This window comes from Nerophis lumbriciformis, linkage group LG03 (assembly GCF_033978685.3).
Source record: "Nerophis lumbriciformis linkage group LG03, RoL_Nlum_v2.1, whole genome shotgun sequence".
Classification (NCBI taxonomy): Eukaryota; Metazoa; Chordata; class Actinopteri; order Syngnathiformes; family Syngnathidae; genus Nerophis; species Nerophis lumbriciformis.
Genome location: NC_084550.2, coordinates 24302150 through 24320000, shown reverse-complemented (window position 1 = coordinate 24320000; position 17851 = coordinate 24302150). Strand labels below are relative to the sequence as shown.

Below are 17851 nucleotides of genomic sequence, written 5' to 3'. Positions count from 1 at the left end.
GTAGCCAGGGGCGTCACTAGCTTTTAAGGACAGGGGGGGCTTAGCCCCCAGGAGATGCACAGGACGCGAGCGAGCGTAGCGCACGAGCACAAAACTTCACAAACGGCTAACAAAGACTTAGAAATGATTCATTGTTATTAGTATTATTTAAAAAATGCACGGGACGAAATGAAATGCTCCCCGGGACGATGGCTTTTAACCATTTTTTTTCTTTTTCTTTTAATGTATTTATTAATTTGACATTTTATATTAAATGTCTTGGTTTTTCCTCCCTCTGAAAATCCTATGAAATGTTTAACAAGCCATTCTATAACAATACAACAGCTATTAATGTAACAATACAATAAAACAAATATATTTAATGTTTTTTTCATTGTTTTAACACTAGACTAATGTATATCACTTTATATAGATTCTACAAGAGTGATGTGGGCATTTTCTGTATGAACAAGTCCAAGGACCGCAGGCAAGGTCGCAGAGAAAATGCGGACTGGATTTTGAGGGATGTGGGCATTTTCTATATGAACAAGTGGAATGGATTGGATACCGACACACTAAAGGGGCTCTCTCCCTTAAAGTACCAATGATTGTCACACACACACACTACGTGTGGTGAAATGTGTCCTCTGCATTTGACCCATCACCTTGTTCACCCCCTGGGAGGTGAGGGGAGCAGTGGGCAGCAGCGGTGCCGCGCCCAGGAATAATTTTTGGTGATTTACGCTATGAAGTGAGGGGAAACTGAGTGAATAATGACAGGTTATATGATTAATTTATTTAAACTCATATTCGGGCCACTTTATAATGAATATGTCGGCATGTATTTGTTAAAAAAAAAAAAAATTAAATAAAATTATATATATATATATATATATATATATATATATATATATATATATATATATATATATATATATATATATATATATATATATATATATATAACACCAAGTTATTTAGGGGGGCTTAAGAACATTTTAGGGGGGCTTGAGCCCCCCTAAATAGGCCTAACAACGCCAATGGTCGTAGCATAGCTTTCGTCGGTAAAGTGTGCGGAACAAACGTCCAATTTCTTGCCACTTTCGCATCTTTGGGCCACTGGTGCAACTTGAATCCGTCCCTGTTCGTGTTGTTACACCCTCCGACAACACACCGACGAGGCATGATGTCTCCAAGGTACGGAAAACAGTCGAAAAAACGGAAAATAACAGAGCTGATTTGACTCGGTGTTTGAGAAAATGGCGGATTGCTTCCCGATGCGACGTCACGTTGTGACGTCATCGCTCCGAGAGCGAATATTAGAAAGGCGTTTAATTCGCCAAAATTCACCCATTTAGAGTTCGGAAATCGGTTAAAAAAATATATGGTCTTTTTTTCTGCAACATCAAGGTATATATTGACGCTTACATAGGTCTGGTGATAATGTTCCCCTTTAATATTTGCTTACATGTCCCTTGGCAAGTTTACCTGCAATAAGGCGCTTTTGGTAGTGTCGGAGGCAGATATTTACATATATCCGTATTTAAGTGTTACTTCTTCTATTTCATTATCATATTACAAAATTCCAATTGTGGTCTTTTAGTTGTCTGCAAATACTGTGTGCTAACCTTGAGTGAGGAATGTAAGAAAGAGAGATACTCCTTTCTCTTATCTATCCTTATGTCCAGGTGCGGAGGACAATGGGCATGTGTTTGGGCTGGAGGGACAAGACTGCGAGGGTGGGAGGGAGAGAGACTTGATAGGGGAGAGGGTTTTTCATTGGAGGGGGGCAGACCATCTTAGCTGCGCGATTGAATGATCTATGCTGGACTAGTCTCAGTATGTTTACCAAGCTTTGCAAATATATTACAAAATACCTATTCTGTCTCTGGTGGTTCTTTACTCAGCTTTAAGTGTTGTAAAGAGCTTGGGAGCGACGACCATAAACTTGAACAACTGGTCCAAACGCAACAGTAGCCATCCACAAGCTTCTGCTTGAATTTTTGACCACTCCTCTTGACAAAATTGGTGCAGTTCAGCTAAATGTGTTGTTTTTTTCCTGACACGGACTTGTTTCTTCAGCATTGTCCACAATCTCTTTAATATGAGCAAGCACAAAATGAATGATTTAAGCCAGGGGTGCCCATTACGTCGATGGCGGCGGGTGTGTCAGTCGATCGCCAGCAGAGGCATTAAAAAAATAGACCTCAAAATTAGCTGGCTGCTGCCAGATCATTAGTAAGAAAAAATGACCGACAGGAAGGCGAGAAACACTTTTTTATTTGAACAGATTCTCACGCCGTACCTGCCGTCAAACCTCTATAGACTGACTGCACAGTTCCTGTCTTCACAATAAAAGCGCTGCTTCATCACGCCTGCGATAACAAAATAAGAGTCTCAGAAAGCTAGTGAACCTCGGAGTTTGCCACCAATGTATTTCTTGTACAGTGTATAAAAAAAGAGTATGGGCGCTGGACAAATAAGATGGCCAAAAACCAACCACTTTCATGTGGTATTGGACAGAAAGGAGGACTTTTTTTTTCTCCTCCATTTAAAAATGTGGAGGTTATCATCCCTACTGTCTGATTCCAATCAATGCAAGTCATCACAATCAGGTAATACACCAACTTATATTCTTGTCTTCATGAAAGAAAGGAATTAAACATGCTTTTATTATCATTAAACACCTTTAACTTCTTAACAAAAACCTATCTTTCATAATTAAATAAATACAAATGATATATATGAATGAGGTAGATCCTCTCCACTTGGTACATTGAAAAGTAGCTCGCCTGCAGAAAAAGTGTGGACACCCCTGATTTAAGCATTCCTACACAGAGACATTGTCCCGATACCAATATTTTAGTGTTGGTACCGGTACCAAAATTATTTCTATACTTTTCGGGACTTTTCTAAATAAAGGGGACCACAAAAAAAATGGTATTATTGGCTTTATTTGAACAAAAAATCTTAGGGTGCATTAAACATATTTTTATTATTGTAATTTAGTCGTTAAATAAAATAGTGAACATACTAGACAACTTGTCTTTTAGTAGTAAGTAAACAAACAAAGGCTCCTAATTAGTCTGCTGACATATGCAGTAGCATATTGTCATTTATCTACCTATTATTTTGTCAACATTATTAAGGACAAGTGGTAGAAAATTAATTATTAATCTACTTGTTCATTTACTGTTAATATCTGCTTACTTTCTCTTTTAACATGTTCTATCTACACTTCTGTTAAAATGTAATAATCACTTATTCTTCTCTTGTTTGGATACTTTACATTAGTTTTGGATGATACCACAAATTTGGGTATCAATCCGATACCTCATGTGTCCAGGGACATATTTCCTGAGTTTATAAACATAATATAAAAAAACAAAAGCGAAATAAGATTTTGTGATGCTAAAAAATATCGATGTTATCATAGTAGTATCGACTCGATACGCTCCTGTACTTGGTATCATTACAGTGGGTGTTAGGTGTAGATCCACCAATGGCATTTGCTTATATTGTGGCGTCCCGGAAGAGTTGGTGCTGCAGGGAATTTTGGGAATTTGTTCTGTTGTGTTTATGTTGTGTTGCAGTGCAACAAAAACGTATTCTTTTGTTGTTTGGATGCTTTACATTAGTTTTGGATGATACCACAAATGTAGGTATCAATCCGATACCAAGTAGTTACAGGATCATACATTGGTCATATTCAAAGTCCTCATGTGTCCAGGGACATATTTCCTGAGTTTATAAACATAATATGATTTTTTTTTTTTTTAAACGTAAGAAGATGTTGTGATGCCAAAAAATATCGAGGTAATCATAGTAGCATCGACTATAGACGCTCTTGTACTTGGTATCATTACAGTGGATGTTAGCTGTCGATCCACCAATGGCGTTTGTTTACATTTTGACGCGGGTGGACAACGGTGTTTAGTGAATGATACTTGTAAGAAACTCACTTTATTTGTCGCCATGAAGGTGAGGATTAGTCATTTAGAAGTTGCTAAAACACTGCAGATGGACGTTAGCCGCTACCTAGCTGGCCATGTCTTAAAGCACCTCTTCTTGAGGGTGTTTCAGTGTTATAACTTCACCTTTATCTTTACTTTTTAAGCCAAAATGCGTCCGTTCTCCCTTTTCTGTCTACACACTGTGTCTGCTTGTAAGTACTCTGTGTGTGTGCGCTGCCAAACTTGCGGTACTATACTAATACTGGTATACCGTACAACCCAAGTAGAAACCATGTCACAAGTTAGTTTATTTTCTAATTATGTACACAAAATGGACAAAATATTACAATGAGTACTATTAGTAGTAATGCATAAAAAAGGTACTTGTCATTGTTGCACTTTGTCATGAAAATGTTAGACTGTAAATATTTTTATTATTAGTGTACAAGTTCAACTATTAAAACACTTAACAACTTTATATAATAAACAATATATTTATATTTAATATACATTTTATATTTAATATTATATTATAAATAGGGGTGTCAAATGGTCTTTTTAAATCAGTTTTAAGTTTTGGAATTTGGATGAATCATGATTAATCACAGGTGATCACTCACTTGCATAATTAGTGAAGTGAATTATATTTATATAGCGCTTTTCTCTAGTGACTCAAAGCACTTTTACATAGTGAAACCCAATATCTAAGTTACATTTAAAGCAGTGTGGGTGGCACTGGTAGCAGGTGGGTAAAGTGTCTTGCCCAAGGACACAACGGCAGTAACTAGGATGGCGGGAGCGGGGATCAAACCTGGAACCCTCAAGTTGCTGGCACGGCCGCTCTACCAACCGAGCTATACCGCTCTTAAGCAATTAAAAGTTGTTTAAGAAAAACACCCGCGGTACTATACTAATACAGATCTAAAAACAGTAGATCTCTAGATATCCAGTATTATATTTATATAACTGTCAGGTTCAAACACTGATGACATCTATTAAACAAGACAAGAGGCAAAGAATCAAACAGAGGCAGAATTAAATTTGGACTCAATATTGAGGAGAAAACGTGTTGACCTGTAACCTCGCTCTGTCACCCACGCTCTGCCAAAAGATTGCACTCCTCCTCCTTTATTTGACTTTCTCCCCCCCCCCCCCCCCCCCCCCCACCTGACCACAGCTGCTTCCAGAGGGAAGTGGGTCGTAAACAGCGTTGTCTTTGGTTACCGAACAATTCAAAAGAGGAGGTCGTAACATAGTTCAAAAAGAGTTCCAAAAGGGTTCGTAAAATACTTCAAAAAGAGTTCGTCTGGAAATTGGGCAGATCCTGCCATCTGTCCGTTTTGAAGTCACAGTGGAGTTTTACGAGCCTTTGTCCTGGCAGGCCCCAAAGACAGCTCCCGTCCCCCTGCCAGGAACTCAATGTAATACAAAGCTTTTGTGATCATTTAGAAACAATTATTCTAACAATAACATCATCATCTTCCTACTGGAAAATGTTAAGGGAATTTGATTGAGAGATAGCGCCCTCTGCTGGATTCATAGCTGCGGACAGTGCCATTAATTAAACTACTTTCTGCTCAAGCTACAATGCAAAACTATTTTCCAATTTAGAGCAGGAAAGGCTGGGATATTTATTTTGAATTCCAGTAAACTTTTTGTGTCTTCCTATGTTCAGCCGCGCTTTAGACCTCTCATTGGCCTTGGTGTCCGCCAGCAACATCCGCTCCATGATGAAGGAGCTACTCGTCTTCCTCTCCTCCTGCCCGCCCGAACTCCGAGCCGAAGCTGCCAGCGGTATATTCCACGCCGCGGAGAGGTGAGCCAACCACCTCGTGCACGACTGCGTTTATGTTCCACTCTCCACGCGCATGTCAGTCTTTGTCCCAAGTGGGAAAGTCTTTGTGCGGTGACAAATAGCTTTATGTGTGTGTTTATGACTTGCTCTAAAGCACCATTGTGTGTGTCTGTCAGGTATGCACCCTCCCAGCGTTGGCACATTGACACCATCCTGCATGTCCTCACCACGGTAAATACTCTACTGCCTTGCCTTGACATCACCTTCATGTACGCTCGTGTTAGTTAGGCTATTAAGAAAGTGTGTCAGGGTAGCAGGAAGTTTGTCAGGCTACCAGGAAGTTAGCCAGGCTATTAAGAAGTCAGCCAGGCTATGAGAAAGTTAGCCAGGCTACTAGGAAGTTTGCCAGGCTACTAGGAAGTTAGCCAGGCTATTAGAAAGTTAGCCAGGTTACCAGGAAGTTAGCCAGGCTACCAGGAAGTTAGCCAGGCTACTAGGAAGTTAGCCAGGCTATTAGAAAGTTAGCCAGGTTACCAGAAAGTTTGCCAGGCTACCAGGAAGTTTGTCAAGCTGTTAGTTAGGCTATTAAGAAGTTAGCCAGGCTACTAGAAAGTGTGTCAGACTACCAAGACGTTAGCCAGGCTACTAGAAAGTGTGTCAGACTACCAAGAAGTTAGCCAGGCTATTAAGAAGTCAGCCAGGCTACTAGAAAGTTAGCCAGGCTACTAGGAACTTAGCCAGGCTACTAGGAAGTTTGCCAGGCTACTATGAAGTTTGCCAGGCTACGAGGAAGTTAGCAAGGCTATTAGAAAGTTAGCCAGGTTACCAGGAAGTTTGCCAAGCTACTAGGAAGTTAGCCAGGCTATTAGAAAGTTAGCCAGGTTACCAGAAAGTTTGCCAGGCTACCAGGAAGTTAGTCAGGCTATTAGGAAGTTAGCCAGGCTACCAGGAAGTTTGTCAAGCTGTTAGTTAGGCTATTAAGAAGTTAGCCAGGCTACTAGAAAGTGTGTCAGACTACCAAGAAGATAGCCAGGCTATTAAGAAGTCAGCCAGGCTACTAGAAAGTTAGCCAGGCTACTAGGAACTTAGCCAGGCTACTAGGAAGTTTGCCAGGCTACTATGAAGTTTGGCAGGCTACTAGGAAGTTAGCCAGGCTATTAGAAAGTTAGCCAGGTTACCAGGAAGTTTGCCAAGCTACTAGGAAGTTAGCCAGGCTATTAGGAAGTTAGCCAGGTTACCAGGAAGATAGCCAGGCTATGAGAAAGTTAGCCAGGCAATTAGAAAGTTAGCCAGGTTACCAGGAAGATAGCCAGGCTATTAGGAAGTTAGCCAGGCTACCAGAAAGTTAGCCAGGCTATTAGAAAGTTAGCCAGGTTACCAGCAAGTTAGCCAGGCTACTAGGAAGTTAGCCAGGCTATAAGGAAGTTAGCCAGGCTATTAGGAAGTTAGCCAGGCTATTAGAAAGTTAGCCAGGTTACCAGGAAATTTGCCAGGCTACCAGGAAGTTAGCCAGGCTACTAGGAAGTTAGCCAGGTTACCAGGAAGATAGCCAGGCTATTAGAAAGTTAGCCAGGCTATTAGAAAGTTAGCCAGGTTACCAGGAAGATAGCCAGGCTATTGGGAAGTTAGCCAGGCTACTAGAAAGTTAGCCAGGCTATTAGAAAGTTAGCCAGGTTACCAGCAAGTTAGCCAGGCTATTAGGAAGTTAGCCAGGCTATTAGGAAGTTAGCTAGGCTACTAGAAAGTTTGCCAGGCTATTAGGAAGTTTGCCAGGCTATTAGAAAGTTAGCCAGGTTACCAAGAAGTTAGCCAGGCTATTAGGAAGTTAGCCAGGTTACCAGGAAGATAGCCAGGCTACTAGGAAGTTAGCCAGGCTATTAGAAAGTTAGCCAGGTTACCAGGAAGATAGCCAGGCTACTAGAAAGTTAGCCAGGCTATTAGAAAGTTAGCCAGGTTACCAGGAAGATAGCCAGGCTACTAGGGAGTTTGCTAGGCTATTAGGAAGTTAGCCAGGCTACTAGGAAGTTAGCCAGGCTACTAGGAAGTTAGCCAGACTATTAGAAAGTTAGCCAGGTTACCAGGAAGATAGCCAGGCTACTAGGAAGATAGCCAGGCTACTAGGATGTTAGCCAGGCTACTAGCAGGTTAGCCAGGCTACTAGGAAGTTAGCCAGGCTATTAGAAAGTTAGCGAGGTTACCAGGAAGTTAGCCAGGCTATTAGGAAGTTAGCCAGGCTACTATGAAGTTAGCCAGATTACCAGGAAGTTAGCCAGGCTATTGGGAAGTTAGCCAGGCTACTAGGAAGTTAGCCAGGCTATTAGGAAGTTAGCCAGGCTACTAGGAAGTTAGCCAGGCTATTAGGATGTTGGTCAGGCTACTAGAAAGTTAGCCAGGCTATTAGAAAGTTAGCCAGGCTATTAGGAAGTTAGCTAGGCTACTAGAAAGTTTGCCAGGCTATTAGGAGGTTAGCCAGGGTACTAGAAAGTTAGCCAGGCTATTAGAAAGTTAGCCAGGTTACCAGGAAGATAGCCAGGCTACTAGGAAGTTAGCCAGGCTACTAGAAAGTTAGCGAGGTTACCAGGAAGTTAGCCAGGCTATTGGGAAGTTAGCCAGGCTACTATGAAGTTAGCCAGGCTATTAGAAAGTTAGCCAGGCTATTAGGAAGTTAGCCAGGCTATTAGGAAGTTAGCCAGGCTATTAGAAAGTTAGCCAGGCTACCAGGAAGTTAGCAAGGCTATTAGGAAGTTAGCCAGGCGACTATTAAGTTAGCCAGGCTATTAGAAAGTTAGCCAGGCTATTAGGAAGTTAGCTAGGCTACTAGAAAGTTTGCCAGGCTATTAGGAAGTTAGCCAGGCTACTAGAACGTTAGCGAGGTTACCAGGAAGTTAGCCAGGCTATTAGGAAGTTAGCCAGGCTATTAGAAAGTTAGCCAGGTTACCAGGAAGTTAGCCAGGCTATTAGGAAGTTAGCCAGGTTACCAGGAAGATAGCCAGGCTACTAGGAAGTTAGCCAGGCTATTAGAAAGTTAGCCAGGTTACCAGGAAGATAGCCAGGCTACTAGGAAGTTAGCCAGGCTACTAGAAAGTTAGCCAGGCTATTAGAAAGTTAGCGAGGTTACCAGGAAGTTAGCCAGGCTATTGGGAAGTTAGCCAGGCTACTATGAAGTTAGCCAGGCTATTAGAAAGTTAGCCAGGCTATTAGGAAGTTAGCCAGGCTATTAGGAAGTTAGCCAGGCTATTAGAAAGTTAGCCAGGCTACCAGGAAGTTAGCAAGGCTATTAGGAAGTTAGCCAGGCGACTATTAAGTTAGCCAGGCTATTAGAAAGTTAGCCAGGCTATTAGGAAGTTAGCTAGGCTACTAGAAAGTTTGCCAGGCTATTAGGAAGTTAGCCAGGCTACTAGAAAGTTAGCGAGGTTACCAGGAAGTTAGCCAGGCTATTAGGAAGTTAGCCAGGCTATTAGAAAGTTAGCCAGGTTACCAGGAAGTTAGCCAGGCTATTAGGAAGTTAGCCAGGTTACCAGGAAGATAGCCAGGCTACTAGGAAGTTAGCCAGGCTATTAGAAAGTTAGCCAGGTTACCAGGAAGATAGCCAGGCTACTAGAAAGTTAGCCAGGCTATTAGAAAGTTAGCCAGGTTACCAGAAAGATAGCCAGGCTACTAGGAAGTTAGCCAGGCTACTAGAAAGTTAGCGAGGTTACCAGGAAGTTAGCCAGGCTATTAGGAAGTTAGCCAGGTTACCAGGAAGTTAGCCAGGCTATTAGGAAGTTAGCCAGGTTACCAGGAAGATAGCCAGGCTACTAGGAAGTTAGCCAGGCTATTAGAAAGTTAGCCAGGTTACCAGGAAGATAGCCAGGCTATTAGGAAGTTAGCCAGGTTACCAGGAAGATAGCCAGGCTACTAGGAAGTTAGCCAGGCAATTAGAAAGTTAGCCAGGTTACCAGGAAGATAGCCAGGCTACTAATAAGTTAGCCAGGCTATTAGAAAGTTAGCCAGGTTACCAGGAAGATAGCCAGGCTACTAGGAAGTTAGCCAGGCTACTAGAAGGTTAGCGAAGTTAGCCAGGCTATTAGGAAGTTAGCCAGGCTATTAGAAAGTTAGCCAGGTTACCAGGAAGTTAGCCAGGCTATTAGGAAGTTAGCCAGGTTACCAGGAAGATAGCCAGGCTACTAGAAAGTTAGCCAGGCTATTAGAAAGTTAGCTAGGTTACCAGGAAGATAGCCAGGCTACTAGGAAGTTAGCCAGGCTACTAGAAAGTTAGCGAGGTTACCAGGAAGTTAGCCAGGCTATTAGGAAGTTAGCCAGGCTACTATGAAGTTAGCCAGGCTATTAAAAAGTTAGCCAGGCTATTAAGAAGTTAGCCAGGCTATTAGGAAGTTAGCCAGGCTACTATGAAGTTAGCCAGGCTATTAAGAAGTTAGCCAGGCTATTAGGAAGTTAGCCAGGCTACTATGAAGTTAGCCAGGCTATTAAAAAGTTAGCCAGGCTATTAAGAAGTTAGCCAGGCTATTAGGAAGTTAGCCAGGCTACTATGAAGTTAGCCAGGCTATTAAAAAGTTAGCCAGGCTATTAAGAAGTTAGCCAGGCTATTAGGAAGTTAGCCAGGCTACCAGGAAGTTAGCCAGGCTATTAGGAAGTTAGCCAGGCTACTATGAAATTAGCCAGGCTATTAGAAAGTTAGCCAGGCTATTAGGAAGTTAGCCAGGCTATTAGAAAGTTAGCCAGGCTAGCAGGAAGTTAGCCAGGCTATTAGGAAGTTAGCCAGGTTACCAGGAAGTTAGCCAGGCTAGCACTACTAAAAAGTGTGTCAGGCTAGCAGGAAGTTAGCCAGGATATTACAAAAATGTGCCAGGCTACTATAGTTAGCCAGGCTACTTGGATGTTTGGCAGGCTAGCACGGAGTTAGTAAGTAAGAATTGTTAAAGTTATACTGTGAAACTTACAAAACGTTGCTTGGAACTCCAGGATATTACCTAAACCCCGTGTTGGTTTCTCTACTACCTTGCCTTGTCATCACCTTCATGTACGGTCCTGGTCAAAAGTGTACATACACTTGTAGAGAACATCATGTCATGGCTGTCTTGAGTTTACAATCTACTCTTATTTTTTTGTGATAGAGTGATTGGAGCACATACTTGTTGGTCACAAAAAACATTCATGAAGTTTGCTTCTTTTATGAATTTATTATGGGTCTACTGAAAATGTGACTTGGTCAAAAGTATACATACAGCAATGTTAATATTTGCTTACATGTCCCTTGGCAAGTTTACCTGCAATAAGGCGCTTTTGGTAGCCATCCACAAGCTTCTGCTTGAATTTTTGACCACTCCTCTTGACTAAATTGGTGCAGTTCAGCTAAATGTGTTGATTTTCTGACATGGACTTGTTTCTTCAGCATTGTCCACTTTGGGAAGGCCATTCTAAAACCTTCATTCTAGCCTGATTTAACCATTCCTTTACCACTTTTGAAGTGTGTTTGGGGTCATTGTCCTGTTGGAACACCCAACTGCGCCCAAGACCCAACCTCCGGGCTGATGATTTTAGCTTGTCCTGAAGAATTTGGAGGTAATCCTCCTTTTTCCATTGTCCCATTTAGGATAGGATAGGATAGGTATTTATTGTCGTTGCACAAGTACAACGAAACTTTGTTTTCAGCACAAACCCGTTCAAGATGAGACAAACAGTGTACAGGGTTACAGAACAGGAACTCTGAAGGGTCGCCACAAGGCGCCCTGTAAAAGATGGGGAAAAAGGTAAACGCTGGGAGAGGATGAGTAAAAAAATACAATCTAGGCTAAGGTCCTAAGGGGGCCCAGTCTGGTGTGGGGAAAAAACCTCCATAGCAAAGCCCATATACATATTACAACATACATCTCGAGATATCTAGCAACTGAGGGGTGGGAGTGCGGGGTCATGGTGGCAGGCCGCAGCTCTCAGGCGCTGCCCATCCATCCATCCCCCCTATGGGATTTGCGTCGAGGGCGTTGAATTTGGGGTATGTGTGTGTGTGGCGTATATTTTTGTGGATGCATGTGTTTGTGTGTAAGCCTGCCGCATGTCTCTGTTCCGCGGCCTTGATGTCGTGCAGCCGATAGTCAGTCCAAAGTCAACAACAACAGGTGTGTGTCCATGAGAGACAAGAAGGGAGTTTGTTGTGTCTTTGCCACACCGTCCTTCAGGAGAGTCTCAAAGCCAGGAAAACAATCCAAGTTAGAATGTTTTGTATACGAGTGAAAATAAAATTTGCTTTTTACTCTAAATTGTCTATGACTGGTCCTCAAAAATGTACTCTCTGTAAAGCACCAGTTCCATTGGCAGCAAAACAGACCCAGAGCATAATACTACCACCACCATGCTTGACGGTAGGTATGGTGTTCTTGGGATTAAAGACCTCACCTTTTCTTCTCCAAACATATTGCTGGGTATTGTGGCCAAACAGCTCCATTTTTGTTTCATCTGACCACGGAACTTTCCTCCAGAAGGTCTTATCTTTGTCCATGTGGTGTCAGATGAAACAAAAATAGAGCTGTTTGGCCACAATACCCAGCAATATGTTTGGAGGAGAAAAGGTGAGGCCTTTAATCCCAGGAACACCATTCCTACCGCCAAGCATGGTGGTGGTAGTATTATGCTCTTGGCCTGTTTTACTGCCAATGGAACTGCTGCTTTACATACATAAAGACATAAAAAAAAGTTGTATCGGAACATTTTGAAGGCATTTATTGTACTGTGTCATGTTTGTGTGTGTTTTACACGCTCACGTTTGCAACGTATTCCCACACTGGCAGGCGGGAGGTGACGTGAGGGATGAAACCGTCCCCAACTTGATCCAGCTCATCACCACCGCTTCTGACCTTCACTGCTACACCGTGCACAAGCTCTACCGGGCGCTCTTCACAGACATCTCTCAGGTGTGTGTGTGTGTGTGTGTGTGTGTGTGTGTGTGTGTGTGTGTGTGTGTGTGTGTGTGTGTGTGTGTGTGTGTGTGTGTGTGTGTGTGTGTGTGTGTGTGTGTGTGTGTGTGTGTGTGTGTGTGTGTGTGTGTGTGTGTGTGTGTGTGTGTGCGTGTGCGTGTGCGTGTGCGTGCGCGTGCGTGTGCTTTGAGGTTAATGTATCCAGGTTTATTTTTATAAACCAGATGAGTAATGGAAAGTGTGTGAGTGGTCATCATAGCAGTCTGTCGGGCGCGACAATGACTGTTTCATTTCGGTCGGATCATAGTCCTCCACTCAGCCCGGTCGCAGTGTCGATCTTCAGTTCCCTCAAATTCCGTTTAACGGTGTCCTTGTACCGTAGCCTTGGCCTCCCTCTGTTTCGTTTCCCTTCCTCCAGCTGTGAGTAGAGCAGATGCCGAGGGAGCCGCTCGTGACTCATTCTCTCTACATGCCCGACCCATCTCAGGTTTGTTTGGGTTAAGATGTCATCCATCGATGGCAGTCCAGCACGACTTAGGACCTCTGTGTTCGGGATTTTGTCTCTCCAGGAGATGTCCATGATGGTCCGAAGGTGGCGCATCATGTAGGCGTGACGTTTTCTGACTTGCAACCTGTAGAGGGTCCAGGTTTCAGCACCGTACAAAAGTGTAGCTAGCACAGTTGCTCTGTACACCTTGCACTTGACGCAAATAGAGACATGCCTGTTGTTCCAGAGTCTTTCCCTTAATTTCCCAAACACAGCACTCGCTCTCCCCATCCTCAGTTTGATCTCATCATCAAGCTTGGCATTTTCTGTCACTGTGCTTCCGAGGTACTTGAATGTCCGGCATTGCAAAAGTGGGTCTCCCATGACACAGACCTCCCCTGGTAGGGAGGATGTGGGCTCATACTTGGGTGGCTGGTACAAGCATTTCGTCTTCTTGATGTTTATTTTGAGACTGAACTGACTAGCTGTTGCTGCAAACGTGTTCACAAGATCTTGTATGTCTTCTACATTGTGCGCAACTATAGCACTGTCGTCCGCAAACAGCAATTCTCTCACAACCTTTACTGTTGTCTTGCTCTTTGCTCGAAGGTGAGCAACCTTGAACAGATCTGCATCTGTTCTTGTCCGCAGTGGTACTGAGAGAGAAAACACACACACACGATCCACAACATTAGATAAACCTGTTCTGCTGTGTTCTACTACTTTTTGGTTGCTTTATGAACCTAAATGACTTAGTAGCTGGGACACATTTCAAAGTACAACTACAATAGTCAAGATAATTACGAGTACTGTCCAATTAATCACACTTCTAAATTTGGATTAATTGGCATTAATAACCGCAAATAACTTTCTTGCATAATATAAATTACCGTATTTTCCGGACCATCGGGCGCACTGGATTATAATGGTCTATTTTTGATATTTTTTCGTTATAGGGCGCATTAAAAACCTCTTAAGGCCCAAGCTGTTTGTTTACATGCTTTTTTTTATTTCTCTTTGCTATTTGGGCTTATTGGACCTTAATTAGAATAAAAACTAAGACTCATCTTTTGATATGATGTACTTAGTCCATAAGTACACAAATGTGTACTTCATGTTTAGTGACATGCTAATTCTTATTTTTAAACTTTTTTTCTTCCAAATTCCATTATATGTTATACTCTTCTGACACCACCAGATGGCAGTATAAGTGTCCACATAAGTGGCCATAAGACCCCAATTCAGTAGTGTACACAATTTTGGAAATAAGAGCTACAAGGTGCTGTCCACACATGTGGCCACTAAAGCCTTTAGAGTTAAATGAGTCCTATTATTATTATTTTTATTTTTTTCTAAATGTAAAAGACTTCCTTGTGGTCTACATAACATGTAATGGTGTTTTTTGGTCAAAATGTTGCATAGATGATGTTTTACACATCTTTAAGCTGCTTTCTGACAGTCGCTTCTGAATGCGCCGTTTTTGTGGGCGGTCTTATTTACGTGGCTCACCTTCGACGAGTGGAAGAAGTGTCAAAAGATGGCGCTAACTTTTTTGATGACATTCAGACTTTACTTCAATCAATAACGGAGCAGCATCTCCTCACCCGGAATGTGTCCCGTTAAAAACCGTCCGACCTCTCTAGTAACTAAATTTTCTCGGGTGAATAATGTAAACTCACTACACCGGTATGTTTTAACGCTTTCATGGCGAGTTTACTTACAGATATAAGTAAGAACTTTACACTACTTTATATTAGAAATGGCAACAGCGGAGGACGAATGTCCCATAACAAGAAGATAGAGAAAAAGAAGAAGCTTATCGACTTTTCATGATTCATGCAGATCCCAAATACAGATCAGCAGGTACCAGAAGGTAAGAAAAGTTACTTTTGCATAATATTGCAAAACAAAACGGCAGATAATGTCTTACCTTATACACACACCATAATAATACTCCTATGTTGAAGCACAGTGCAATCAAAGTGCAGTCTACACTTATCTCTTATGTTTGACTGCCATCTACTGGTCCCACTTATCATTACACCATGTACCAAATAAAATTGCTTTGAGGTCAGTAAGAAAAAACAGAATTATTCCGTATTTAGGCGCACCGCGCAGTGTCGAGTTTTGAGGAGAAAAAAAAGGTTTTAAGTGCGCCTTATAGTACGGTAAAATACGGTAAGCACAAAAAAAAAATACACAAATCCAGTTTTATGTCAGAATACCATACACAAACATTTTTCTAATGTTTTACTTGAATGCACGTTAATGTTTTGTTCAAAACTTAGCAACAGTTTTATATTTAGTCCAGTCCGGGTATTTTTATGAAGCCAAATTTGCCAGCGTCCCTCCTACACTTGCAACTGTAATTACGACTTACTGTTATACCTGCAAATGTGACTCAAATTGTGATAACAAAACACAACGGGACAGTAGTTGTCATAATCGGCTCATTTTAAAATGTTGCAATAAAAACATGAGATTTTATTATTATCAAAAACAATTCATATTAAGACCAGAAATTGGTACCGTTGAGTACCGGTGTCGATACTGTGTCAGTTCAAATGGGACCAGTACCCATCCCTACCTGCAACTATACATGATGAATGCAAACATTTTTTTGTGATTAATCGCATGAGTTAACTCCTTATTTTTGACAGCCCTAATAAATGCTTCAAGGTTCCTTTTTTTTGTGGTAATTTCCAGAGCGTGTAAATATACACATGAGAATGAAATGCTGCTCTCAACTGGCACTGCAGTGCAAAAAAACGATAAAAACAGATACGGCTTACACTTGCGGTATCAAAACTGTTCAATTGGATCATTCATAATAGATTGTGAAGGTCAAAATAATGTGTTCACTAAGATGCACTGTACAATGGAACAGCTGGTGTGTAATAAGCACAATACTTACAGTATTAACACTTTCTGGGGCACAACAACACAAAAAAGCCAAAAAAACCACCACATTATAAACTATACATTACTGCCATCTAACGTCCGACACTTGCAACTGTAATTGCGACTTACTGTAATACCTGCAAATGTGACTCAAATTGCGATAACGAAACACGATCTAACAACGGGACAGTAGTTGACATAATCGGCTCATTTTAAAAATTTGGAATAAAATTTTTTTATTTTATTACCAAAAACAATTATAATGAGTGTGAATGTTGTCTGTCTATCTGTGTTGGCCTTGCGAAGAGGTGGCGACTTGTCCAGGGTGTACGCCGCCTTCCACCCGAAAGCAGCTGAGATAGGCTCCAGCACCCCCCGCTAATATACATTGGCTTTGCTATTGACCTGCTACTGAATACCATTAGCGATTCTATATGGCGATTTCAACACCTCGAAATGTGTTCACTCAGATGCATCGTACAATGGAACAGCTGCTGTGTAATAAGCACAACACTTACAGTATTAACTCTTTCTGGGGCACAAAAAAAAACCCACCACATTATAAACTATACATTGCTGCCATCTAACGTCCGACACTTGCAACTGTAATTGCGACTTACTGTAATACCTGCAAATGAGACTTAAATTGTGAAAACAAAACACGATGTAACAACGGGACAATAGTAGCCATAATCGGCTCATTTTAAAATGTTGCAATAAAAAAATGAGATTAGCGATTTCAACACCTCCAAATGTGTTACCTCAGGTGCACCATACAATGGAAAAGCTGCTGTGTAATAAGCACAACACTTACAGTATTAAAACTTTCTGGGGCACAACAAAAAAAAAAAAGACAAAAAAACCCACCACATTATAAACTATACATTACTGCCATCTAACGTCCGACACTTGCAACTGTAATTGCGACTTACTGTAATACCTGCAAATGTGACTCAAATTGTGATAACGAAACACGATCTAACAACGGGACAGTAGTTGACATAATCAGCTAATTTTAAAAATTAGGGGAAAAAAAAAAAGATTTTATTACCAAAAACAATTAATATGAGTGTGAATGTTGTCTATCTGTGTTGGCCCTGCGATGAGGTGGCGACTTGTCCCAGGGTGTACCCCGCCTTCAACCCGAATGCAGCTGAGATAGGCTCCAGCACCCCCCGCTAATATACATTGGCTTTGCTATTGACCTGCTACTGAATACCATTAGCGATTCTACATGGCGATTTCAACACCTCGAAATGTGTTCACTCAGCACCGTACAATGGAACAGCTGCTGTGTAATAAGCACAACACTTACAGTATTAACACTTTCTGAGGCACAAAAAAAAAAACCACCACATTATAAACTATACATTACTGCCATCTAACGTCCGACACTTGCAACTGTAATTATGACTTACTGTTATACCTGCAAATGTGACTCAAATTGTGATAACAAAACACAACGGGACAGTAGTTGTCATAATCGGCTCATTTTAAAATGTTGCAATAAAAACATGAGATTTTATTATTATCAAAAACAATTCATATTAAGACCAGAAATTGGTACCGTTGAGTACCGGTGTCGATACTGTGTCAGTTCAAATGGGACCAGTACCCATCCCTACCTGCAACTATACATGATGAATGCAAACATTTTTTTGTGATTAATCGCATGAGTTAACTCCTTATTTTTGACAGCCCTAATAAATGCTTCAAGGTTCCTTTTTTTTGTGGTAATTTCCAGAGCGTGTAAATATACACATGAGAATGAAATGCTGCTCTCAACTGGCACTGCAGTGCAAAAAAACGATAAAAACAGATACGG

The 17851-nt window shown here is 41.5% G+C and overlaps 1 protein-coding gene across 1 annotated transcript in view; it reads left to right on the top strand.

The window, feature by feature from the left end:
* Positions 1-17851, top strand: part of ap1g2 (adaptor related protein complex 1 subunit gamma 2) — an 81437-nt gene that overhangs the window by 42089 nt on the left and 21497 nt on the right. Inside the window, exons 12-14 of the mRNA XM_061935860.1 lie at positions 5608-5748; positions 5904-5958; positions 12513-12635. Of these exons, the coding sequence (XP_061791844.1) occupies positions 5608-5748; positions 5904-5958; positions 12513-12635 (319 nt within the window). The remainder of the gene's footprint in view (positions 1-5607; positions 5749-5903; positions 5959-12512; positions 12636-17851) is intronic.